At 39.8% G+C, this 27,227-nt stretch overlaps 1 protein-coding gene across 1 annotated transcript in view; it reads left to right on the top strand.

Moving 5' to 3' along the window:
- The window catches only part of LOC133764011 (zinc finger protein 260-like), a 92,577-nt gene extending 66,854 nt beyond the window's left edge, over window positions 1–25,723 (top strand). The window contains exons 2-5 of the mRNA XM_062197667.1: window positions 19,442–19,534; window positions 23,147–23,590; window positions 23,672–25,260; window positions 25,682–25,723. Of these exons, the coding sequence (XP_062053651.1) occupies window positions 19,442–19,534; window positions 23,147–23,590; window positions 23,672–25,260; window positions 25,682–25,723 (2,168 nt within the window). The remainder of the gene's footprint in view (window positions 1–19,441; window positions 19,535–23,146; window positions 23,591–23,671; window positions 25,261–25,681) is intronic.
- The last annotated feature ends 1,504 nt before the right edge of the window (window positions 25,724–27,227 follow it).

The following is a 27,227-nucleotide window of genomic DNA, read 5'->3' as shown; positions in this document are numbered from 1 at the left end:
TTCTGTTTCTTTGGTCTATCCATCTGTTTCTGTATCAGTACCATGCTGTTATGATTACAACTGCCCTTTAGTATGTCCTGAAATCTGGTATTGTGATGCCTCCAGCTTTGTTTTTGTGGTACAAGATTGCTTTATCCATTCCAGGTCTCATGTGCCTCCATAAGAATTTCAGCATCATTTTTTCCAGATCTGAAAAGAATGTCTTTGGTATTTTGATTGGTATCACATTGAATCTATAAAATGCTTTTGAGAGAATGGACATTTTGATGATATTGATTCTTCCAATCCATGAGCATGGAAGATTTTTCCATTTTTTGGTATCCTCTTCAATTTTTTTCTTTAAGATTTTGTAATTCTCATCATAGAGATCTTTAACATCCTTGGTTAAGTTTATTCCAAGGTATTTGATTGTTTTTGTAGCTATTATGAATGGGATTGATCTTAGAAATTCCTTCTCAGCTGTGGCATTGCCTGTGTATACAAAGACATTGATTTTATATCCTACTACTTTGCCAAACATTTCTATGAGTTCCAATAGTCTCTTAGTAGAGTTCTTTGGATCCCCTAAATAAAGAATCATATCATCTGCAAAGAGGGATAGTTTGACTTCTTCCTTCCCAATTTGTATCCATTACTTTCGTTTTCTTCCCTAACAGCTCTGGCTAAAACTTCCAGAACTATATTGAATAGCAGTGGTGAGAGTGGGCATCCCTGTCTGGTACCAGATCTCAGTGGAAATGCTTCCAACTTTTCCCCATTATATAGGATGTTGGCCATGGGTTTTTCATATATTGCTTTGATTGTATTAAGGAATCTTCCTTCTATAACCAGTTTGCTTAGAGTTTTCATCATGAAAGGGTGTTGAATTTTATCAATTGCTTTTTCTGCATCTATTGAGATAATCATATGGCTTTTTTCTGCAGTCTGTTTATGTGGTGTATCACATTGATTTGTGAACATTGAACCATCCCTGAATACCAGGGATAAATCTGACTTGGTCTGGGTGGATGATCTTTCTGATGTGTTGTTGCATTCTATTGGCCAGAATTTTATTGAGGATTTTTGTGTCTATATTCATCAGGGTTATTGGTCTGTAATTTTCTTTTAATGCTGCATCTTTTCCCAGCTTAGGAATTGAGGTGATGGTGGCTTCCTAAAAAAAATTTGGGAGGATTCCCTCTTTTTGATTGTTCTGAATAGTTTGAGAAGAATTGGAGTTAGTTCTTCTTTAAATGTCTGGTAAATTCAGCAGTGAATCCATCCAGTCCTGGGCTTTTCTGTCTTTGGAGTGCCTTCATTTCTGTCTCATTTATGGGTCTGTTTAGATTTTCTATGTCTTCCTGGTTAAATTTAAGTAGGTTGCATGTGTCCAGAGATCTATCCATTTCTGATAGATTTCCTTGTTTGCTGGCATACAAGTCTTTGTAGTAATTTCTGATGATTCTTTTTGTTTCTGTGGTGTCTGTTGTTACATTTTCTTTTTCATCTCTGATTTTATTTATTTGGTTCTTTTCTCTTCTATTTTTAGTTTTTGGGCAAATGCGGAGCCAATTTTTTTTTTCAAAAAAAGCACACCTTTTGGCTGATCTTTTCTATTTTTTTTTTATTCAAGCCTGTTGATTTCTTCTCTGATTTTAATTCTTTCTCTTCTCCCTCTACATTTGGGTCTGGTTTGCTGCAGTTTTTCTATATCCTTGAGATGCATTGAAAGCTCATTTATTTGGTGCCTTTCCAATTTCTTGTTGTAGGCCCCTATTGCTATAATCTCGACTCTTAACTCTGCTTTTGCTGTATCCCATAAGTTTTGGTATATTGTGTTGTAATCCTCATTTTCTTCCAGAAAGTTTTTTTTATTTTTCTTTTGATTTCTTCTGTGACCAAGTGTTCATTCAGGAGCATGTTTTTCAGTCTTCATGTGTTTGCATACTCTCTGGGGAATCCTGCGTTGCTAATTTCCAACTTCATTCCTCTGTGGTCTGAGAAGTTGCATGGTAGGATCTAATTCTTTTGAATTTGATGAGGCTTGCTTTATGGCCTAGTATGTGGTCAATCCTATGGTAGGTTCCATACAGTGCTGAGAACAATGTAAATTCTTTAAGTGTAGGATTGAAAGTTCTGTAGATATCTGTTAGATCCACTTGGGCAATAGTGTCAATTAAATCTGTTGTTTCCTTGTTGATCATCTGTCTGGTTGATCTATTTCTGAGAGTGGAGTATTGAAGTCCCCCAGTACTATTGTATTAGAGTCTAAGTCTCCCTGTTAACACCCTTAACATATATTTTAAATAAACTGGTGCCCTGTAATTAGGTGCATATACATTGATAATCATTATATCTTCCTGTTGAATGGATCCCTTAATCATTATATAGTGCCCCCTCTGTCTCTCTTAACATTTTTTGTGTTAAAGTTTATTTTGTCTGATATTAAGATGACTACACCAGCTCTTTTTCATTTCTGATGGCATAGAATATATTTTTCCAGCCTTTCACTTTCAGTCTGCATGCATCATTGTTGGAAAGATGTTTTTCGAAAACAATAGAGACAGTGAGAGGGAGAGCAGCAAGATGGCAGAATAGTAAGGGAGCACATTGATAGTTCGGCAAGACACAGGTTAATAAAAGTGGAGATACTGCAGGGTCAAGGACGAGTAGGGGAAGAAACAGCAGAGGAAACTATTCCGGAACTAATGATTGACAGTGGACCTGTGTGGAGAGTGTGGGAGACCAAGCACGGGACACCAGCAGCAGACTCAACACACCAGCGCTGGAACACGAGGTGACCTGAACCTCAATGGCCCGAGACACCAGCGGGCAAGTGGAGAGAGGAGACTAGAGGGAACGAGGCTTGAAACTCTGTGGGGAAGTTCACCAGGCTAACTAGAAGAGAGAGAGGAAAAAAAAAGTGACCAATATGGACACGAGTTTCTCTCTCTCTCCGCTCACACCTCAAAGGCTAGCAAGACAAAGGGCAGGCGCCATTTGGACATATGCCATAAGCAGGGCGACCTCAGGTCTGCACCAGCCCTGAGCCTAGCAGAAAAATCTGACTCCTGGGGAGGGGTGAAATAACTGGAGATTAGGATCTAACTTGGGAACCCAGTGGGAGACTGCAGGAGAATTGAAGCCCACACTGAGGGCAGCAGAGATTCCCTGTGTGGTCCTTGGGAAAGAGCTTCTGATCTCTGGCTCCTGTGGGTATATCATTCACCTGCTAACTACCTCCAATTACTTTCAGCTGTGCAGAATTACTTCCCTTTTGAATCAAAAAAAAAGAAAGAAAGAAAGAGAGATTTACCACACCTAACCTGGGAGTGTCATCTTTGACACACCCTCAACCCTGAGGAACCAAACACAGCTCTCATCTCAAGCCTCTAAGGCTCCACTGAAAGCAGACAGTCCACTTAATATAGAGCCATAGTGTAACAAGAAAAAACACCACAGTGAAGAAACCAAATATCTCCAACATGCCAAACAACAAACACAAAAACCGAGGTAACAAGAACAAGGAAGACACTATGACACCCCCAAATGAAAAAGACACACCAATTCAAGATTATGAAGATGATGAGATCGAAGAAATGCAAGAAGCAGATCTCAAGAAAATGATAAGAACATTAAGAAGTTCTCAAAAACAAACTCTTGAACTACAGAAATCCTTAATGGACAAGATAGAAAATCTCTCTCGTGAAAATGAAATATTAAGGAGGAATCAAAATGAAATGAAACAACCAGTAGAACAAGAAACTGTGATAGTGATGAGAAATCATAATGAAATGAAGAACTCAATAGATCAAATGACAAACACATTAGAGAGCCTTGAAAACAGAATGGGCGAAGCAGAAGAGAGAATATCAGACAGAAGACAGAGAACAGGAAAGGAAACAGGCAAACCAAAGAAAAGAAGAAGAAATTAGAAATCTAAAAAATATTGTCGGGAATCTACAGGATACTATTAAAAAACCCAACATTCGAGTTCTAGGAGTTCCTGAAGGCATGGAGAGGGAGAAAGGATTAGAAGGCCTTTTTAGTGAGACACTAGCAGAAAATTTCCCAGGTTTGGAGAAGGACAGAGGCATCTTAGTACAGGAAGCTTATAGAACCCCTAATAAACATGACCAAAAGAGATCCTGACCACGACACGTTGTAATCAAACTCACCACAGTGAAACATAAAGAAAAGATCCTAAAATGTGCAAGAGAGAAATGTCAGATTACTCTCAGAGGATCTCCAATTAGACTCACAACATACTTCTCATCAGAAACCCTACAAGCTAGAAGGGAATGGTGAGACATAGCCTAGGTACTAAGAGAGAAAAACTGCCAGCCCAGAATATTATATCCTGCAAAGCTCTCATTTGTGAATGAAGGTGAAATTAAGACTTTTCATAGCAAACAGAAACTGATAGAATTTGTTGCCACTCATCCTGTCCTGCAAAAGATGCTTAAAGATGTGATACACACAGAAACATGAAACATGGTCAACAATATGAAAGAAGGTAAAGGAAGGAAACCTCACAGCAAAAGATTACAGGAAGCTCAATTTCTCATTGACATAGAATTGAACTCTGATGCTCTGTTAAAGTAATATGTTAAAGTAATCTATTATGTTCTCTTGATGTCTGTTAAATTCTAATTGTTCAAAAACAGCTGAATTTTTATTAAGAGCTATGGGTTATGTAAATATGTGCTTATTTTCAAAGATTTGAATAATCACCTTGTCACAATGATCAAATTTGTTCTATGTTATGTCATGATTTTAAGGAATCTTATTTCAACCAGATATTTTGGATTTTGAGCCTTCTTGGCATTCTTGACAGGCATTCAAAAAATCAAAGTTTCAAACAATCTGGTCTCTAAAATTTCCAGTAAATCCTGGACTTTTGTTTTTCCAGTTTGGGTCCAACTGAAAAAATCGAAGGACCTATGTCTCCCATCTTATAGAGACACCAACTAATCAGGCTATTTGGCTTATATTAGAAGTACTGTCAAGATGTGATGTGGTACCAAACTTTAAGATTCTATAATGGAAAATGCTATTAACACAAATGTTTGAGAATAAAAAATCTAATGATTTTGTGTTACTAGACATGATAGTTATCTTAATGAGAAAGCCCCAGAGGCCTGAAGGGTTAAATACTTGTAAAATCCTGCAGGTGCTTTCAAAAATACTGTGAAGTAAGCAAGTGCCTCTTGTTGGTTGATGAGTTTATAATTTTAAACATGGCGACTTAAAGTCTTTTGTCATCCATAGTTATATATGATTTGCTGCTCATAAAACTAAAGTGTTTGAGGTTACTAAAATCACAAAGCAATTCAAATCAATTGGCAATCTACAAAAAGAGTTAAAGATTTTAAAAGCTATTATTAAAATTGATATATTGGTCTATTATGCTATGTTATATGTGTGTACATATTGTATGTCCACATGGGGAAATTTTATTAAGAGTTTTATTTTAAATGGCTTATAGATAAGATTGTCCATAAATTTAAGCTGCTAAAATCAATCAAAGATACATCTTAATTTGTATGACCTGAATCTGTGTATGTTTTAAACTTGTTGGTAGAAAAAAACTAAAAACATTTTAGATGGTTGTGCTTAAGTTTACTGGTTAAACAAACTACACCATGTTAGATATTTAAGAGGTGTTTTCAAATACATGATTCTTAAAATTTATAGAAGGCACTGGACCTTCTGGTAAATGTTTTCTGAAGTTGTTATCTAATGGTTGAAACGGTTTGCTAAGTATTCATGTGACATTGCTATTGTCAGCAAGCGATCTAGGACTTGCGCCCTCATTTCTCTATTCTAAGCCCAACTTGTTCTTTCATTTCTCTATTCTCTTCAAGGTAGGAAACTAATTCTATTATGAAGGAATCTGTAGGACACACAATTTAGTCTTTAGACCTTATAAAAGAGATGGCTAACATTTTTCTGTAATAGCATAGCCAAAATAAGAACTTAAATAATAATCTCATAGCTAGATTCACTTCACCATCAGCGAAGTATACAGTAAGTAGAAAAAACCTCCCTTTCAGACCAAAGGGAAAGAAAGTGTTAAAGTGAGAATATAATTTTCCTCATGGGCATTGTCTACCTTAGAAAAACTACTACAGAACATGCCTGTGACTATAGACTTGTAGTTCAGGCCACCGAAGATTAGAGATGGGACATGGGCACTTCCTTGACTTGCATCCTCTGGTCTGCTTGAACACAAACCAGGAGGAAAAGAAAGCTCAGCATCAGAAGCAATGGGTGGCAGGCCTATTAATGGCTGATCTGTACAGTGATCTGCCCTCAAGGAGACCAAACAGGCCAGTCTACTGCACTGGCTTTCAATGTGGTAAGCCTGGGCTTCAGCAGAAGTCAGCTTGTGAAGAGCCGTGGCAGCTCTACCAAGAGCTGGATCACTGGAAATGGACCTGCCCTGGAGTCGAAGGATGCCCAGGTCAGAGCCACAGATCTTACTGGCTCCTAGCTGAAAAGCCCTTCACTCAGCCCAACTTCCCAAGTGACCACGCAGCTGAGAGTATGGTCAAGTAGGGTCAGCAACATTGCAGGCAGAACTGTAAATTTCTTGTTAGAAATGCCACCTGCTTTTACCTGGCCAGCTCTCCTCCCAGGCCAGCCAAGTAATGAAAGTCAACAGAGTGCCTTCCCCTAGGAGGTTCACACCTCCCTTAGGATATACCCCATGTGAAGAGATAGATAGGTCTGGGCCTCTTAACTTACAAGGCCTAAAGCCCACCAGATTATTATCAAGCCCCCTCTATCAGGTTCTATTTGCTTCTCAATAAGAAAACTTAATTGTAGCTTAGCACCTTTCTTAGCTCCTCTAATAATGACTCTGTCCTTTGTTCTAGACCCTGTATAGTGCACTTGGGCCTCATTCCTTTGTAATCATAATCTCTATTCTACCTCCATTGGCTCTACTCCCAACCTGTGTGTACTGATGGTCCTCTTCCCCACTTAATGCTTTATAATTTTTCAAACCTGGTAAATGTCACTCTTAGGATCATTGGTTACTATCCTCACTCTGTGTTTTATGAGCTTGTCTAAATATGATCAGAGTCGGCAAACTTGGAAGGCTTCCATAGCCTTGGCAACTCATGACGACAGCCTAGGATGGTTACTGGCGCTATAAACTAGAGTGTCAATTTGTTGGGTCAAGAACAGGAGTCACTGTGCACTAGCTCCTCATGTGGGATCTCTGTCCTTAATGTGCTGTACATTTTGATTTGATGCTATAACTAGTACTCAAACAGTATGTTTCACTTTGTGTTTCTATGTGGGTGCAAACTGTTGAAATCTTTATACTAAACTGATCTTCTGTATATAAAGAGAATTGAAAATGAATCTTGATGCAAATGGAAGGGGAGAGGGGAGGGTTGTGGGTGGGAGGGAAGTTATGGGAGGGGGAAGCCATTGTAATCCATAAGCTGTACACTGGAAATTTATATTCATTAAATAATAGTTAAAAAAAAAGATGTTTTTCTTTTAAGCAGCAAATAGAAGGGTTTTGTTCCTTAATCCATTTGGCCAGTCTGTGTCTTTTAACTGGAGAGTTGAGGCCATTAACATTCAATGTGACTATTGATAAGTAGTAAATTTGCCTTACCATTTTCCCGAAGATATTTCTTTTTTTTAAAACTTTTATTTAATGAATATAAATTTCCAGTGTACAGCTTATGGATTACAATGGCTTCCCCCTCCCACAACTTCCCTCCCACCCGCAACCCTCCCCTCTCCCACTCCCTCTCCCCTTCCATTTGCATCAAGATTCATTTTCAATTCTCTTTATATACAGAAGATCAATTTAGTATAAAGGTTTCAACAGTTTGCACCCACATAGAAACACAAAGTGAAACATACTGTTTCAGTACTAGTTATAGCATCAAATCAAAATGTACAGCACATTAAGGACAGAGATCCCACATGAGGAGCTAGTGCACAATGACTCCTGTTCTTGACCCAACAAATTGACACTCTAGTTTATAGCGCCAGTAACCACCCTAGGCTGTCGTCATGAGTTGCCAAGGCTATTGAAGCCTTCCAAGTTTGCCGACTCTGATCATATTTAGACAAGATCATAAAAGACAGGGTGAGTATAGTAACCAATGATCCTAAGAGTGGTATTTACCAGATTTGAACAATTATACAGCATTAAGTGGGGAAGAGGACCATCAGTACACACAGGTTGGGAGTAGAGCCATTGGTGCTAGAGTAGAGGTTATTATTACAAAGGAATGAGGCCCAAGTGCGCTAGACAGGGTCTAGAACAAAGGACAGAGTCACTATTAGAGGAGCTAAGAAAGGTGCTGTCTAAGCTTAAATTAAGTTTTCTGATTGAGAGGCAAATAGAACCTGATAGAGGGGGCTTGATAATAATCTGGTGGGCTTTAGGCCTTGTAAGTTAAGAGGCCCAGACCTATCTATCTCTTCACATGGGGTATATCCTAAGGGAGGTGTGAACCTCCTAGGGGAAGGCACTCTGTTGACTTTCATTACTTGGCTGGCTTGGGAGGAGAGCTGGCCAGGTAAAGGCAGGGGGCATCTCCAACAAGAAATTTACAGTTCTGCCTGCAATGTTGCTGACCCTACTTGACCATACCCTCAGCTGCAGTGGTCACTTTGGAAGTTGGGCTGAGTGAAGGGCTTTTCAGCTTAGACCCAATAAGATCTGTGGCTCTGACCTGGGCATCCTTCGACTCCAGGGCAGGTCCATTTCCAGTGATCCAACTCTTGGCAGAGCTGCCAGGGCTCTTCACAAGCTGACTTCTGCTGAAGCCCAGGCTTACCACATTGAAAGCCAGTGCAGTGGACTGGCCTATTGGGTTTCCTTGAGGGCAGATCACTATACAGATCAGCCATTAATAGGCCTGCCACCCATTGCTTCTGATGCCGAGCTTTCTTTTCCTCCTGGTTTGTGTTCAAGCAGACCAGAGGATGCAAGTCAAGGAAGTGCCCGTGTCCCATCTCTAATCTTCGGTGGCCTGAACTACAAGTCTATAGTCACAGGCATGTTCTGTAGTAGTTTTTCTAAGGTAGACAATGCCCATGAGGAAAATTATATTCTCACTTTAACACTTTCTTTCCCTTTGGTCTGAAAGGGAGGTTTTTTCTACTTACTGTATACTTTGCTGATGGCGAAGTAAATCTAGCTATGAGATTATTATTTAAGTTCTTATTTTGGCTATGCTATTACAGAAAAATGTTAGCCATCTCTTTTATAAGGTCTAAAGATTAAATTGTGCGTCCTACAGATTCCTTCATAATAGAATTAGTTTCCTACCTTGAAGAGAATAGAGAAATGAAAGAACAAGTTGGGCTTAGAATAGAGAAATGAGGGCGCAAGTCCTAGATCGCTTGCTGACAATAGCAATGTCACATGAATACTTAGCAAACCGTTTCAACCATTAGATAACAACTTCAGAAAACATTTACCAGAAGGTCCAATGCCTTCTATAAATTTTAAGAATCATGTATTTGAAAACACCTCTTAAATATCTAACATGGTGTAGTTTGTTTAACCAGTAAACTTAAGCACAACCATCTAAAATGTTTTTAGTTTCTTTCTACCAACAAGTTTAAAACATACACAGATTCAGGTCACACAAATTAAGATGTATTTTTGATTGATTTTAGCAGCTTAAATTTATGGACAATCTTATCTATAAGCCATTTAAAATAAAACTCTTAATAAAATTTCCCCATTTGGCATACAATATGTACACACATATAACATAGCATAATAGACCAATATATCAATTTTAATAATAGCTTTTAAAATCTTTAACTCTTTTTGTAGATTGCCAATTGATTTGAATTGCTTTGTGATTTTAGTAACCTCAGTTAAACATACTTTCTCTCAGTTGGTACTGTTAATACATTATTGGCTTCATCTGTTTACAGAGCCATCCCAAAGTACTGAATACAATAGAAGTGGCTGGAAAAAGTCCATAGGAACCTATAGGAGGACAGCTAAACACAGAACCAACAACGCTTTAGTTTTATGAGCAGCAAATCATATATAACTGTGGATGACAAAAGACTTTAAGTTGCCATGTTTAAAATTATAAACTCATCAACCAACAAGAGGCACTTGCTTACTTCACAGTATTTTTGAAAGCACCTGTAGGATTTTACAAGTATTTAACCCTTTAGGCCTCTGGGGCTTTCTCATTAAGATAACTATCTTGTCTAGTAACACAAGATCATTAGACTTTTTAATTCTCAAACATTTGTATTAATAGCATTTTCCATTATAGAAACTTAGTTTGGAACCACATCACATCCTGACAGTCCTTCTAATATTATCCAAATAGCCTGATTAGTTGGTGTCTCTATAAGATGAGAGACATAGGTCCTTCGATTTTTTCAGTTGGACCCAAACTGGAAAAACCAAAGTCCAGGATTTACTGGAAATTTTAGAGACCGGATTGTTTGAAACTTTGATTTTTTGAATGCCTGTCAAGAATGCCAAGAAGGCTCAAAATCCAAAATATCTGGTTGAAATAAGATTCCTTAAAATCATGACATAACATAGAACAAATTTGATCATTGTGACAAGGTGATTATTCAAATCTTTGAAAATAAGCACATATTTACATAACCCATAGCTCTTAATAAAAATTCAGCTGTTTTTGAACAATTAGAATTTAACAGACATCAAGAGAACATAATAGATTACTTTAACACATTGCTTTAACAGAGCATCAGAGTTTAATTCTATGTCAAAGAGAAATTGAGCTTCCTGTGATCTTTTGCTGTGAGGTTTCCTTCCTTTACCTTCTTTCATATTGTTGACCATGTTTCATGTTTCTGTGTTTCTGTGTGTATCACATCTTTAAGCATCTTTTGCAGGGCAGGATGAGTGGCAACAAATTCTATCAGTTTCTGTTTGCTATGAAAAGTCTTAATTTCACCTTCATTCACAAATGAGAGCTTTGCAGGATATAATATTCTGGGCTGGCAGGTTTTCTCTCTTAGTACCTGGGCTATATCTCACCATTCCCTCCTAGCCTGTAGGGTTTCTGATGAGAAGTCAGCTGTGAGTCTGATTGGAGATCCTCTGAGAGTAATCAGATATTTCTCTCTTGCACGTTTTAGAATCTTTTCTTTGTGTTTCACTGTGGAGAGTTTGATTACAACATGTCGTGGTCAGGATCTCTTTTGGTCATGTTTATTAGGGGTTCTATAAGCTTCCTGTACTAGGATGTCTCTGTGCTTCTCCAAACCTGGGAAGTTTTCTGCTAGTGTCTCACTAAAAAGACCTTTCTCTCTCTCTCTATGCCTTCAGGAATTCCTAGAACCCGAATGTTGGGTATTTTAATAGTATCCAGTAGATTCCCAACATGTTTTTTAGATTTCTAATTTCTTCTTCTTTTCTTTGGTTTGCCTGTTTCCTTTCCTGTTATCTGTCTTCTAAGTCCGATATTCTCTCTTCTGTTTCACTGATTCTCTTTTTAAGGCTCTCAAATGCATATGTTATTTGATCTATTGAAATCTTCATTTCATTTTGATTTCACGATCACAATTTCATGTTCTACTAGTTGCATCATTTCATTTTGATTTCTCCTTAAGATTTCATTTTCATGAGATTTTCTACCCTTCTAGTAAGGATTTCTGTAGTTCAATAATTTTTTTGAAAACTTCTAAATGTTCTTCTCATAAATTTTTTGAAATCTGTATCTTGCATTTCTTCTATCTCATCACTTTTATATTCTTGAATCGAGGTGTCTTATTCATTTGAGGGTATGATGATGTCTTCCTTGTTGCTGTTCCCTCAGTTTCTGCATTTGTTGCTTGGCATTGTGGAGATATTTTTTGGATTCTTCTTTTTTGTTTGTTTTTCTGTAGTGGTTTTTCTCATGATACTATGACTCAATGTAGTAGACTGTCTGCTTTTGATGGTTCCTTAGAGGCTTTTGATGGGTGTGGCCAGAGAGTTTTGTTTGATTCTTTAGGGTTAAGCATGACACACCCTGGTTAGATGTATTAAATTTTCTCTTTCTCTGTTCTTTTTTTTTTTTGATTCAGAAGGGAAGTAATTCCGCACAGCTAAGCAGAATTGAAGGTAGTCAGTGTCTGATATCTGGCCCATGTGTGTTTAATATTCATCTGCTCTGTCCCAAGGACCACACAAAGGATCTGTGCAGTCCTCAGTTTAAGCTCATATACCCCTGCAATCTCGCACCAGGTTGCAAAGGTTACCAAGCTTGCAGGGTCTCCCAAGAATACTCACGTCTCAGGCTCTCCATGAGTTCTCCTATACACCCTCAGGGTTTTTTTTTTCACAGTCACAGTTCATAAGCTTCACACATTCACTAGGTCCTAACCTCCTGTTATTTCTCCCCACCATAGTCAGGTTCTTCTGCTTAGCTGAGGGCAGGTGCAGCCCTGAGGTGGCACAGCTTTTACATATTTCCAAAATGGTGCCTGCTCTTTGTCTTGCTCACATTTGTAAGGTGAGTGGAGAGAGAGAATCACATCCATGCTGGTTCCTTTTACTTTATTTTTTTTCTCTCTTTCAGTTAGCCTGGTGGACTTTCCCCTACAGGGCTAGAAGCCTCATTCCCTCTAGGCTCTTCCTGTCAATTCCCCACCAGTGTCTAAGGTTACTGAGGTTTTGCCTCACCTCCCTTTCCAGTGCTTGTGTGTAGACTCGGCAGCTGGGGTCCCAAGCTGTGGGCTCTTGTGCCCTCCATGTAGGTCCACCATATCCCACTAGTTGCGGAAAGTTTCCTCTGCAGTTTTTTTCCCTAACTCTTCTCTGAAACTACAGTATCTCCACTTTTATTAAACTATCTTTTCCCAGACTATCAGTGTGCTTCCTCCCTATTCTGCCATCTTGGTGGACTCCTGCCCCCTGTATAATAGTAGTCCTTCCTGGTAGCTCAAGGAAGTTTTGCCAGGATTTCTGAAAAAAAGATGAAACAAATTGTATTTCAAGAGAAAAGTGCTTTGTGTAGTGTCATAATTTGTAAATACCCAGCCCCCTAACTTCTGTCTAATGTTCTCTATCTTACCACACTTAATTAAAAACATTTATTTTTCTGATCCATTTCAGAAATTGTCACCAGTTCAAATAGTACTGCTTTAGAAAACTTTCATGAGCATGCCTTCCCTTTTGCTACTAATGCTATGTTTGGAGTGTGTGACTTTAAAAAGCATATCTTGAGGCTGGTGCTGTGGCACAGTGGGTTAATGCCCTGGCCTGAAACACCCACATCCCATTTCAGCACAGGTTTAAGACTTGGCTGCTCCACTTCTGATCCAGCTCTCTGCTATGGCCTGGAAAGCAGTAAAGATAGCCCAAGTGCTTGGGTCCCTGTACCCATGTGGGAGACCCGGAAGAAGCTCCTGGGTCCTGGCTTTGGTTGGTGTAGCTCTGGCCATTGAAGCCATTTCCAGAGTTGGCCAATTGATGGAGACTTATCTCTCTCTCTCTCTCTCTCTCTCTTGCTTGCTCTCTCTCTCTCTCTGCCTCTCCTCTCTCTGTGTACCTTTGACTTTCAAATAAATAAATAAATCTTAAAAAAACCAAAAAACATATAAAACTTTTCTCCCTTTCAGTAATTTCTTCTTGAACAATATGCAGTATACATGCAGCTACAGAAAATTACTGTGAACGTTTATCCTGCTTTCTGAGATAGCAAAATTATATTAAATTAGATTTCATGTGATAATAAGCTTCTTCAAATATAAACCAAAAGAACACAATGAACATATATAAGCCGAAATGTGAAGAACAACCTATGATCTCCAGATAATTTATTTGTATGAATCCCAGGACTTTTTTTTTGTATCAGCAGCTTTTCTAAGGTCTATTTGATAGGCAAAGATTGTGTTTACAGGAGCTTTTTTTCTAAGTTTTTTTAAAAATTTATTTCAAAATATTGTATATAGAGGAGAGACCCAGAGAGATCTTCCTTCTGCTTGTTCACATCATAGATGGCCTCACTGAGCAGGGCCAGGACAGAATGAGGCCAGGAACCAAGACCGTCATCTGGATCTCCCACATTGGTAGCATTTGCTCAAGTATTTGGATCACCTTCCATTGCTTTTCTCAGGCCATCAGCAGGAAGCTGGATCAAAAGCAGAACAGCCAGAACATGAACCATTGCTCATATGGAGTGCTTGTATTGCAGATGGCAGGTTTACTTGCTATGTGACAATGCTGGCCTGTTTTATGGGAACTTCTAAATGAAATTTTGAAGTTGTATGCATTGTAGTTTGCATGTAATTCAACTTTCTGCCATACTTACTGATATATATCAGCATTTGATGTAGGACAAATCAGAAAACAGAATGGCTTAACAAATAGCCATTTGATATGCAATTCTGACTCTGTGTTATGGGCTGCACTCAGCTGGGCAGTTCCTATGATCAGTCCAGGAGTAGAAATGAGAGTTTTGTCATTTGGGGAACTAATTGAGATTTCACTTAAGTGCCTGGGGTTTGTGGAGAATCTTGGCTACATATTATCTCTCTTTTTTAATTTTGACAGGCAGAGTTAGTGAGAGAGAGAGAGACTGAGAAAGGTCTTCCTTCCATTGGTTCACCCCCTAAATGGCTGCTATGGCTGGCATGCTGTGCTGATCCAAAACTAGGAGCCAGTTGCTTCCTTCTGGTCTCCCATTTGGGTGCAGGGCCCAAGCACTTGGGCCATCCTCCACTGCCTTCCCAGGCCACAGCCGAGATCTGGACTGGAATAGAAGCAACTGGATCAGAACCAGTGCCCCAACCAGGACTAGAACCTGGGGTACCATCACCGCAGGTGGAGGATTAGCCTAGTGAGCCGCAACACCAGCCTACATACTATCTCTTCAACAGGCAGGCCTCAGGGTTTTTCAGAAGATAACTGTCAGACAAAGAAAATCTGAGAAGGCAAATACTTTACAAATTGTCTATTTCTGGGGCTGGTTCTGGCATAGCAGGTAAAGACACCACCTGCAGTGCCAGCATCCCATATGTGTGTCAGTTCATGACTCGGCTGCTCCACTTCTGATCCAGCTCTTTGCTATGGCCTGGGAAAACAGTAGAAGATGGCCCAGGTCCTTTGGCCCCTGTTCCCTTGTGGGAGACCTGGAAGAAGCTCCTGGCTCATATCTTTGGATCTACACAGCTCCAGACATTGCAGCCATCTGGGGAGTGAACCTGCGGTTTGAAGACCTCTCTTTCCCCCTCCCTCATTCCCTCCCTCTCTCTCTCTTCTCTCTTCTCTCTCTCTCTCTCTCTCTCTCTCTCTCTCTCTCTCTCTCTCTCTCTCTCTCCCTTTTGCCTCTCCTTCTCTCTTTGTGTAACTCTTTCAAATAAATAAATCTTTTAACAAATTGTCTATTTCTATCACATTTACTGGTATTTCATGGGGTAAATCAAGTGAAATGTTGAAATCCAGGGTCTTTTTTAATAAAGATTTATGTATTTATTTGAAAGAGTTACAGAGAGGGAGAAGCAGAGAGAGAGAGAGAGCTCTTCCATCTGCTGGTTCACTTCCCAGTTGGCTGCAATGGCCAGAGTTGTGCCAATCCAAAGCCAGGTTCCAGGAGCTTCTTCTGGGTCTCCCACATGGGTACAGGGGCCCAAGGACTTGGGCCATCTTCTACTACTTTCCCAGGCCATAGCAGAAAGCTGGATCGGAAGTGGAGCAGCTGGGAATCAATCCAGTGCCCATATTGGATGCCAGTCTGCAGGTGGCAGTTTTACCCGCTAGGCCACAGTGCCAGCCCCAATCCAGGGTTTTATGAAGGGATGAATACAGGGAAAGGGTCTATTTAGAATCATTACTGGTAAAGTGCACTGCATTAAATATACATTATGTGTGTTAACTTTCTTTAGTATAAACTTTAATAACAACATAATGTTTATCTCTGACAACCTCATTTATTTGAACACTCTTAGCATTCTTTTTACTTTTACACTATTATTTTACAAAATTAGTAGGTAATGCTTTGGTTAAACCAATGATAACTTCTGTTTAATCTCTGCCATTTAATATAGGTGGGTGCATTTTCCTATGTATTTCCATTTTTACAGGTTTATTCCTCCACAGTGAAGCTGATGTTTTCTTGGTTAATATATTTATTATTCTTTCATAAAAAATAATAAAAACCAGAGGGTTTTTTTTTAAAGATTTCATTTATTTATTGAAAGAGTTGCAGAGAGAGAGAGAAAGTCTTCTATCTGCTGGATCACCCTCCAAATTACTGCAAAGGACGGAGCTGAGCTGATCCAAAGCCAAGACCCAAGAGCTTCTGGATCTCCCATGCAGGTGCAGTGGCCCAAGGACTTGGACCATGTTTCACTGCTTTCTCAGGACACAGCAGAAATGTATATTGTATGTTGAGTAGGCAGGACTCAAGGCAGCACCCATATGGAATGCTGGCACTGAAGGCAGCAGCTTTACCCATTGTGCCACAACGTTGGCCTCCAGAGTTGTCTTTGAATGCCTGACATTCACCTTCTCTCCGAGGTATGATTCTGGGTCCTCCACATGTTTCTAAGAGGAAAGAAAATTAATATATCACCTCTAAGTGTTTTTTTATTATTCCCCAGCTTGTCAGTACTCATTTTAGGTGTTTAATGCTAGTTTATTTATTTATTTATTTATTTTAGATTTTTTTAAATTTATTTGAAAGAGTTACAGAGAGGCAGAGGGAGAGAGAGAGTCTTCCATCTGCTGGTTCACTCCCCAGTTTGCCACAACAGCTGGAGTTGCATTGATCCAAAGCTAGAAGTGAAGATCTTCCTCTGGGTCTCCCACATCGGTTCAGGAACCCAAGGACTTAGGCCATCTTCTACTGAATTCCCAGGCCATAGCAGAGAGCTGGGTTGGAAGCAAAGCCACCGGGACTTGAACTGGCACCAATATGGGATGCCAGCACTGAAGGCAGTGGCTTTACCTGCTATGCCACAGTGCCAGTCCCAGTATACTAGTTAATTGAAATGGAAAATATGGGGCTGGCTCTGTGGCTCAGTGGGTTAATGCCCTGGTCTAAAGCATCGGCATTCCATATGGGCACCGGTTTGTGACCTGGTTGCTCTACTTCTGTTCCAGCTCTCTACTATGGCCTGGGAAAGCAGTGGAAGATGGCCTAGGTCCTTGGGCCCCTTCACCCATGTGGGAGACCCAGAAGAACTCCTGGTTCCTGGCTTCAGATTGGTGCAGTTCCAGCCATTGCAGCCAATTGGGGAATGAACCAGCAGATGGAAGACCTCTCTCTCTCTCTCTCTCTCTCTCTCTCTCTCTCTCTCTCTGCCTCTCCTCTCTCTGTGTAACTCTGACTTTCAAATAAATAAATAAATCATTAAAATTTTAAAATAGAAAAATAAACATAACATTTGTTCTCATGGAATATACAGAAATGAATTATGAATTTGGCATGATTATGAAACATTACTGTCATCTATAATAATGCAGTTTGGTCTCTTGTCTTTCTGTTGCTATAGCAAAATATATATTTGTTACATGAATTGAGTTGAAACTATGCACAATATGCTACATTTTTGGGGTCATGTTCTCTGAAACAGTCTACACATAGATGATGTACTGAGCAGTGTTTTAGTGCTACCTATGAAGTAAACACTTAGTATTCTGCAAGAAGAAGAGTTACCTAGTGCTAAAACACAAATCAATTAAGTTTGTTTTTGAATTGTTAGAGTAGTGGAGTCCTTAATACCTTTGAGAAGCTGAATTGGATTCTGGAATAGGATAAGGAATGTGTGGAGAAAAGAATCTATTGGAGGCTCATTTGTTTTTTAAGATTATTTATCTGAAAGTTAGACTTACAGAGATTGAGAGAGAGAGAGGGAGACAAAAGGAGATATCTTCTATCTACTGTTTCATTACCCAAATGCCCACAATGGCTGGGACTGTGCCAGGCCAAAGCCAGGAGCCTAAAACTCCATGGGTCTCTCAATTTGATGGAAGGATCCAAATACTCAGGCCATTTTCACTGCTCTTTCAGTCAGATTAGCAGGGAACTGGATTGGAAGTAGAGCAGCAAGGACTCAAATCCTCTGTTTACATGGGATGCCAGCATTGATGGTGGAGGCTTAGCCTGCTGGATCACAATTCTGGTGACTATTGCAGGTTCTTAAACAAATCTCTAAGCATTTTTCTCAGTGAGTCACAAATGCAGATCGTACTGCAGACATTCCCAGGTTCTCTTTTTGGGCAAATAATTCCATTGCTTTCACTTTAATTATGTATAATGTTATTTTAAATGTTTATCATTTGAATGTTTTGGGCAAGTATTTCCATTGCTTTCACTTTAATTAGTAATAATGTTACTTCAATTGTTTATCAGTAGAATAATCATAGACAAGGGCAAAAGCTAATTTGTATTCTTTGTCTTACCTGTATTTTCTCTTACTTGAAAATATTTATTAGCTTGATAGAGAATAAAGTTGATGGACTGAGAGATAGAGAGCTTTGACACATTAATTCACTTCCTAGATAACCATACCAGAGTTGGGGCAGGAATGAAGCCAGGATTCAGGAATGGAATCTAGGCCTCCTTCATTGGTGACATCACCACTGCTTCCCCAGGTCTGCATTATCTGGGAGCTAAAAGCTAGAGCTGCCCTTGAAAATCAGACACTCTGAGGTGGCATCATAAACACTAAGCTAAATGTCAGCCCTGTCTTTTAATATATTTTTCCCTGACATATTGGAAATTATATGCATTGTGTTTTCCTGGAAATTATTTTCTGTTCATTTCCCATCAAAGTTTCACTGATGGTTTCTTGCCTTTTTTTCTCAATGCTTCTACATACTTCTCCTAACATTGCCCATTCAAGAGTCAATATTGCGCCTCTTTTAACCTGCTGTGCAATTCCCCTTGACAGATGTGGCCTTCATGATTTGAACCTCCTGTTTCCCTCCAGCTTGGACATTTCTCACAGCCTGTAGATCATGGGTTTGACTGTTGAATGCTCTGTGTTTCTTTCTAAACACTCAGCAAGTCTAATGTGAAACCATATCCTTCCTTTTTTCCTTCATATCCACACAACTGTCAGTGTTTATTTTGTGACAGAGTTAACATGTTGACTGGAAGTGTAATATTATAGGTGATGATAGCATTTGAAGACCTTGCTGTGTGCTTTACGTGGGAGGAATGGCAGAAAATGAACAATGCTCAGAAAATCCTGTACAGAGATGTGATGCTGGAGACCTACAACAGCCTGTTCTCCTTGGGTGAGTGACACCCCTCACATGCCGAGAGATAACATTTTATTGCTATTTGACAACTAAGGGAACACTTTATAATGTTTAATATTGGGCAGGTATAGAATTTGAGTCCATGAATAATCTGAATATCTACCATCTTACAAAAAGATTCAAATTTGAACATTTGTTGCATAGCTCCTGGGCCAAGCTGTAATCCTTTAAATAACCCAAGATAGTGATTTCATAGTCTTATATTGTTTCCATTAATAGGGTACTGCACTACCAAACCTGACTTGATCTTCAAGTTGGAGCGAGGAGCAGAGCCATGGATGGTGGAAGAATGCCTGAATCAGAGCCTTTCAGGTCAGTCTGCACATAAAGGACAGGGAGGCCAAGGCAGAAAATGTGCAGATATTGACTGGTGTTCTTTCCATGAATTTTTCTCAAGCCTTACTCCTGAAGACAGCTGGTTTTGTGCATCAGACACAGGCATTTAGAGATACCAGTATCTTTGTAACTTTTGTTCTTAGTGAAGATGTTCTTTGATTAAAAAAAATCCAGTCATTTTCTGATGTTACTAAGGCTTTTATCTAGGTTTGATACATTCCCCCAATTCTAATTCATCCTTCTCTACACTTTCATACCTTTTCCTTCATGCACTTATTAGTTCCTTCAGTGCTTGTTAATTAGGCAACATACAGAAACTTATTTTTTAAGATTAATGTTTCTGTTATTTTAAAGATTTATTTAATTAGTTATTCAAAAGTCAGAGAGAGAGAGAGAAGGAGAGGCAGAGAGAGAAAGAGAAAGAGAGAGAGAGAGGTCTTCCATCCACTGGTTCACTTCCTAATTGGCTGTAATGGCTGGAGCTGCACTGATTCCAAGCCAGGAGCCAGGAGCTGCTTTCAGGTCTCCCACATGTGTACAGGGGTCCAAGGACTTGGGCCATCTTCTACTGCTTTCCCAAGCCATAGCAGAGTGCTGGATCATAAGTGCAGCAGCTAGGACTTAAATTAGTGCCCATGTTGGCACTGCAGGTGGTAGCTTTATCTGCTATGCCACAATACTGGCCCCTGGAAACTTATTCTAACTCATTGCTCAGATTGAGTCCCCAGTCATGATTTTGCCCAGGCATAGAACTTTCTCAGGACTGAATCAATAAATGTGAATTCTCTCTGTCTTAGTTTCTTTCTATATTTTCCTCTGTGCCTCTCAAATAAATAATAAAATTATAGTCTGTTGGAAACATTTGAGGAGTGAGCCTATAGCTGGCAAACCTCTGTATCAGTCTGTCTTTATCTCTAATTCTGTCTCTCTGACTCCCAAGTAAGTAAATAAGTAAATACTAAAAGATGGTCATGTGGGCGGTGCTATGGAGCAGTGAATTAACATCCTAGCCTGAAGCATCAGAATCTCATATGGGCATCAGTTCGAGACCCAGTTGTAATACTTCCAATCCAGCACTCTGCTATGGCCTGGGAAAGCAGTAGAAGATGGTCCAAGTCCTTAATCACTGCACCCAAGGGAGACCCAGAAGAAGTTCCTGGTTCCTGGCTTCAGATTTGTGCAGTTCCAGCCATTGCAGCCAATTGGGGACTGAACCAGCAGATGGAATACCTCTCTCTTTGCCTCTCCACTCTCTGTGTAACTTTGACTTTCAAATAAATAAATAAATCTTAAAAAATATGGTGATGAATAAGCCACTGTGCTGTGACATCAGAAATTATGAAGCTAGGAATGATACTGTGGTGCAGTGTGTTAAAGCTCCAGCCTGCAGCACTAGCATTGCATATGGGTGCCAGTTCAAATCCCAGCTCGTCCTCTTCTAATCCATCTCTCTGCTAATGCACCTGAGAAAGGAGCAGAGGTTGGCACAAGTCCTTAGCACCCTGTACCCATGTGGGAGACAAGAAAGAAACTCCTGGCTGCTAACTTCATCTTGGCCCAATACTGGTTGTTGTGCCCATATGGGGAATGAACCAGCAGATGGAAGACTTTTCTCTGTCTCTCTCTCTATAATTCTAGCTTTCAAATAAATAAAGTAAATCTTTGAAAAAAAGAAATAAAAAACTAAGCATGAACTTATATAAAACATGAAAATAAGTGATCCTAGATTCACTACAAAAGTAATGAAATTTTGAGACCCAAGGTCAAGTAGCCTCATGGGTTTATTTTGAGTGGCTCAGATTTCTTTAAGGGTGGAATTTGAAGTATGATTTCTCTCTTATTTTTCAGTATCATTGAAAAATAGGCCGGCGCCGCGGCTCACTAGGCTAATTCTCCGCCTTCCGGCGCCGGCACACCGGGTTCTAGTCCCGGTCGGGGCACCGATCCTGTCCCAGTTGTCCCTCTTCCAGGCCAGCTCTCTACTGTGGCCAGGGAGTGCAGTGGAGGATGGCCCAAGTGCTTGGGCCCTGCACCCCATGGGAGACCAGGAGAAGCACCTGGCTCCTGCCATCGGAACAGCGCGGTGCACCAGCCACAGTGCGCCTACCGCGGTGGCCATTGGAGGGTGAACCAATGGCAAAAGGAAGACCTTTCTCTCTGTCTCTCTCTCACTGTCCACTCTCCCTGTCAAAAAAAAAGAAAAATAAGCAAATAAAACGATAAGAAAAACATAGGAAATGAAGCTTTCAGTGAAAATCGGAGGAAACTGATCAAAAGCCTCCAGAAATTCAAATTATCACACAGGAATGCTTATAGAAAGAATTGAGAGGAGGTAACCAGCACTGATGATTTCAGAATCAGCTAGAAAACACTTTTCAAAGAAAATCAGCACATCCCAGTTTGCAGAAACAAATTCCACAAATTGATTGTGAGTGTTTTAGTATACTGGGACTTTTCTATACCTGTGTACTTCTGAGAAGCTGAAGGTGTTGGGTGTCCTTAGGAATTTGAGAAAGCTGTCATAGAGTAGAAACAAAGTAGTTTTTCATTTGAAAAATCCCACAAATGATGTTTAGCTAGGAAGATTGAACATGAGACAGTCATAGATTCAAATCATACTCCTTAAGTGTTGTCCTGCTTAAAGTACAGGCACATTTCACTCTTCTCCACCTGCAAGTAAATGATCAGTAAAACTTTTTCATGTTTATCGTTGAAATATCATAGAAGCAAAAAACACACAATTTTTATAAAATAAACTGGAGAAAAAGGACAGGGAAAATGGTTGCTAGGTAGTGGGTGAATGTTTTATTAAATATTTGTCCATTCTTTAAAATATTTTATAGTTATTTCATCTTTATGAAAGGTAGAGTGATAGTGAGAGGAGAGAGAGAGAGAGAGAGAGAGAGAGAGAGAGAGAGAGAGAGAGATCCTCTTTTAGCTTACTTCCCCAATGCCTGCAATACTTAGGTCTAACTAGTCTGAAGCCAAAACTCTAGAATTCATCTAGTCTTCCGTGCTGTCTCACAGGTTTCCAGGCACATGAACCATCATCTGCTTCCTTCAGGTTTACATAGGCAGAGAGCTGTACTGAAAGCAGAGTAGCCAGGGCTCAAACTGACACTATTTTGAGATGCAGGCATCCCACACATCGTAGCACAAATGTCATTCTACCATCCTTGACAAATTACCATAGTAAAATGGATCATTTTTGAACATTGGGAAACCTCATGGTATATTAATATATTAAGGAGAACAAACATATAATGCTCATAAATAAGTACCTCATAATGATTTTGTGAAAATCTTATGCCACTTGGATAACAAGTAACTTCATTCCCTTTACATGAGTATGACAGGGGAAACAGTTACATGTGATTCAGTGACATGATTGCATTTTTCTCATTTCAGTGGTCATGAAAAGGGATGATCTGATTAGGATCAACCAGGAAAGTCAGGACAAAATTCTGAATCAGGATTCTATGAAAAATAACAAGACATCAGCTCTCAAGAGAGTTGAATTAAGAAAATCACTTAGTTTAAATTCAAGCCATATTCCAACACTGATTATTGAAAAGGGAACCTATTCAGGATTGAAGCCTGAGGAATGTAATAAATGTCACACTGTGTATCCCCCCAGTGGGCCTGATCAACTACACGCTGGAGAGAAATTTCATAACACTAAGATACCTGGAAAATCTCTCCAGTTCTGTGAGCCTCTTAGTCAGCATGACAATATACACATCACGAAGCAGCCATTTGGACCCACTGCACAAGCAAAAGTCTTCACAAGGAAGATGTTCTGTAAATCTGAGAGGGTTCATATGGCAGAAAACTATAATAAATCAACTGTCACTTTTGGAAATGCAACTCAAATAGAAAAAGCTATCCATGAAAACTCTAGCCTCAATATGCATCAACAAACTCACACAAGAAAGAAATTTTATAAGTACATTAGGTATGTTGAACCTGTCATTCACCAGTCACATCTTGCAACAAATGAGAGACCAAATACGAGGGAAAAACTCTACACATGTAAACCTTGTGGAAAATCACTCAGTTTTAATTCACCTTATGAATGTAATGACTGTGGAAATGCCTTTGGACAAAAGTCAGACCTCAGGAAACCTCAGCAAATTCACACTGGGGAGAAATATCATGAATGTAGTGACTGTGGAAAAGCCTTTACAAAAAAGTCACACCTCCTAAACCATCAGCGAATTCACACAGGGGAGAAACTTTATAAAAGCCTTCATTGTGGAAAAGACTTTCTGTGGAAGTCAGACCTCATCATACACCAGCGAATTCACACAGGGGAGAAACCTCATAAATGTAATGACTGTGGAAAAGCCTTTGGACAAAAGTCATGCCTCATAGTACACCAGCGAATTCACACAGGGGAGAAACCTCATAAATGTAATGACTGTGGAAAAGCCTTTGGACGAAAGTCATACCTCATCAAACACCAGCGAATTCACACAGGGGAGAAACCTCATAAATGTAATGAATGTGGAAAAGCCTTTCTACAAATGTCATGCCTCATATTACACCAGAGAATTCACACAGGCCAGAAACCTCATGAATGTAATGACTGTGGAAAAGCCTTTCTACAAAAGTCACACCTCATCATACACCAGAGAATTCACACGGGGCAGAAACCTCATGAATGTAATGACTGTGGAAAAGCCTTTCTACAAAAGTCACACCTCATCATGCACCAGCGAATTCACACAGGGGAGAAACCTCATAAATGTAACGACTGTGGAAAAGCCTTTGGACAAAAGTCAAGCCTCATCATGCACCAGCGAATTCACACAGGGGAGAAACCTCATAAATGTAATGACTGTGGAAAAGCCTTTCTACAAAAGCCACACCTCATCATACACCAGCGAATTCACACAGGGGAGAAACCTCATAAATGTAATGACTGTGGAAAAGCCTTTGCAAGAAAGTCACACCTCATCATACACCAGCGAATTCACACAGGGGAGAAACCTCATAAATGTAATGACTGTGGAAAAGCCTTTGGACAAAAGTCATACCTCATCATACACCAGCGAATTCACACAGGGGAGAAACCTCATAAATGTAATGACTGTGGAAAAGCCTTTGGACAAATGTCAAGCCTCATCATGCACCAGCGAATTCACACAGGGCAGAAACCTCATAAATGTAATGACTGTGGAAAAGCCTTTGGACAAAAGTCATACCTCATCAAACACCAGCGAATTCACACAGGGGAGAAACCTCATAAATGTAATGACTGTGGAAAAGCCTTTGGACGAAAGTCATGCCTCATATTACACCAGCGAATTCACACAGGGGAGAAACCTCATAAATGTAATGACTGTGGAAAAGCCTTTGGACAAAAGTCATACCTCATCAAACACCAGCGAATTCACACAGGGGAGAAACCTCATAAATGTAATGACTGTGGAAAAGCCTTTGGACGAAAGTCATGCCTCATATTACACCAGCGAATTCACACAGGGGAGAAACCTCATAAATGTAATGACTGTGGAAAAGCCTTTGGACAAAAGTCATACCTCATCAAACACCAGCGAATTCACACAGGGGAGAAACCTCATAAATGTAATGACTGTGGAAAAGCCTTTGGACGAAAGTCATGCCTCATATTACACCAGCGAATTCACACAGGGCAGAAACCTCATGAATATAATGACTGGAAAAGCTTTTACACAAAAGTCACACCTCATCATACACCAGCGAATTCACACAGGGCAGAAACCTCATGAATGTATTGACTGTGGAAAAGCCTTTACACAAAAGTCACACCTCATTGTACACCAGAGAATTTACACAGGGCAGAAACTTCATAAATGTAATGACTGTAGAAAAGCCTTTGGCCATAAATTAGGCCTCAGGATACATCAGTGAAATCACACAAGGCAGAAACCTCAGGAAAGTAGTGACTGTATAAAAGCCTTTGTATGAAAGTCACATCTCATATTGCACTGGAGAATTCACATAGGGGAGAAACCCCATGAATGTAATGACCGAGGGAAAGCCTCTGGATAAAAGTCAATCCTTTGGAAACATCAGAGAATGTACACAGTGTTGAAACTTCATGAGTATAATGACTGTGGAAAAACTTTTGTTTTTAAGTTCCAACTCGAAATGCATCAGAGGATTCACACAGGGAAATAACATTATAAATGTAATGACTGTGGAAAAGCCTTTTTGTACAAATTATACCTCATATCAAACAATTCAAACAGGAGAAACCTTATGAATCTAATGATTGTGGAAAAGTCTTTATAAATCATATGTTATAAATCATAGCTCATATCACACCAGAGAATTTACACCGGGAAGAAACTTCATGAATGCAATGACTGTAGAAAAGCCCTTGGCAATAAGTCACATCTCAGAATGCATCAGAAAATTCACATGAAGAGAAACCTTTTGAACATAATGACTTGGAAAGCTTTTTCCTATAATTCAGCCCTCATTGCACATCATCTAATTCATATGGGGGAAAACACTTTGGATATAATGCATATGGAAAAGCCTTTATCCATAACTAAAAACTTATAAAACATCAGAATTCACATGGGGGAGAAACCTTATGAATGGAATGAGTGTTGGAAAACTGCCAAAATCACACAATATAACATCGGAGAATTTATTACATGGTGGAAATCTTGTAATAAATGTGGGAAAGCCTTTTGTCAAAAGGAATACCTCATAACACATGCAGTTCAAGGGAGAGAATTTAAGAATAAAATGAATGTGAAGGACTTTTCCCAAAATTAACATAACCATGTGACAGAGCCTTTTGCTGGAAATTACATCCCATACAATAGGCACTCCCATAAGGAAGAAAGGTTGGGACCAGCACTGTGTCACAGTAGGTTAAAGCCCAGGCCTGATGCGCCAGCATACCATGTGGGCAACCATTTCTAGTTCCAGCTGCTCCTCTTCTGATCCAACTCTCTGCTATGGACTGGGAAAGCAGTAGAAGATGGCCCTGCACCCACATGGGAGGCCCAGAAGAAGCTCCTGACTCCTGGCTTTGGACCGTTGCAGCTCCATCCATTGCATCCATCTGGGGAGTGAACCAGTGGATAGAAGACCTCTTTCTGCTTCTCTCTGTAACTCTGTCTTTCAAATAAATAAAGTAAATTGTTAAAATAAATGAACAAGTTCAGAAATATTAGTGTGACAAAAAGCCATTTGTCAGAAATCGATCATTATACATCAGAGAATTCATAAAAGGGGATTTTAGGAATGTAATGAATGTGGAAGTATATTTTCATGGAATTCAGGCTTGCATAAATATGCAACTGAAAAAAGGTGATATCCTTGAAGTGCAGTAAATCTGAAAAGACCATAGCCAGAAATTGAACATCAGGCTGGCACTGTGGAACAGTAGGTTAATCCTCCACCTGTTATGCTGGCATCCCATATGGGTGTCAGTTCTAGTCCCAGCTGCCCCTCTTCCAATCCAGCACTCTACTGTGGCCTGGGAAAGCAGTAGAAGACAGCCCGAGTGCCTCTGCACCCACATGGGAGACCAGGAAGAAGCACCTGGCTCCTGGCTTTAGATCAGTGCAGCTCTGGCTATTGTGGCCATTTGAGGAGTGAACCAACTGAAGGAAGACCTTTCTCTCTGTCTCTCTCACTGTAACTCTATGTGTCAAATAAATAA

Source organism: Lepus europaeus, chromosome 7 (assembly GCF_033115175.1).
Source record: "Lepus europaeus isolate LE1 chromosome 7, mLepTim1.pri, whole genome shotgun sequence".
NCBI lineage: Eukaryota > Metazoa > Chordata > Mammalia > Lagomorpha > Leporidae > Lepus > Lepus europaeus.
The sequence above is the reverse complement of the archived record's forward strand: the minus strand, read 5'-3'. Positions and strand labels throughout refer to the sequence as shown.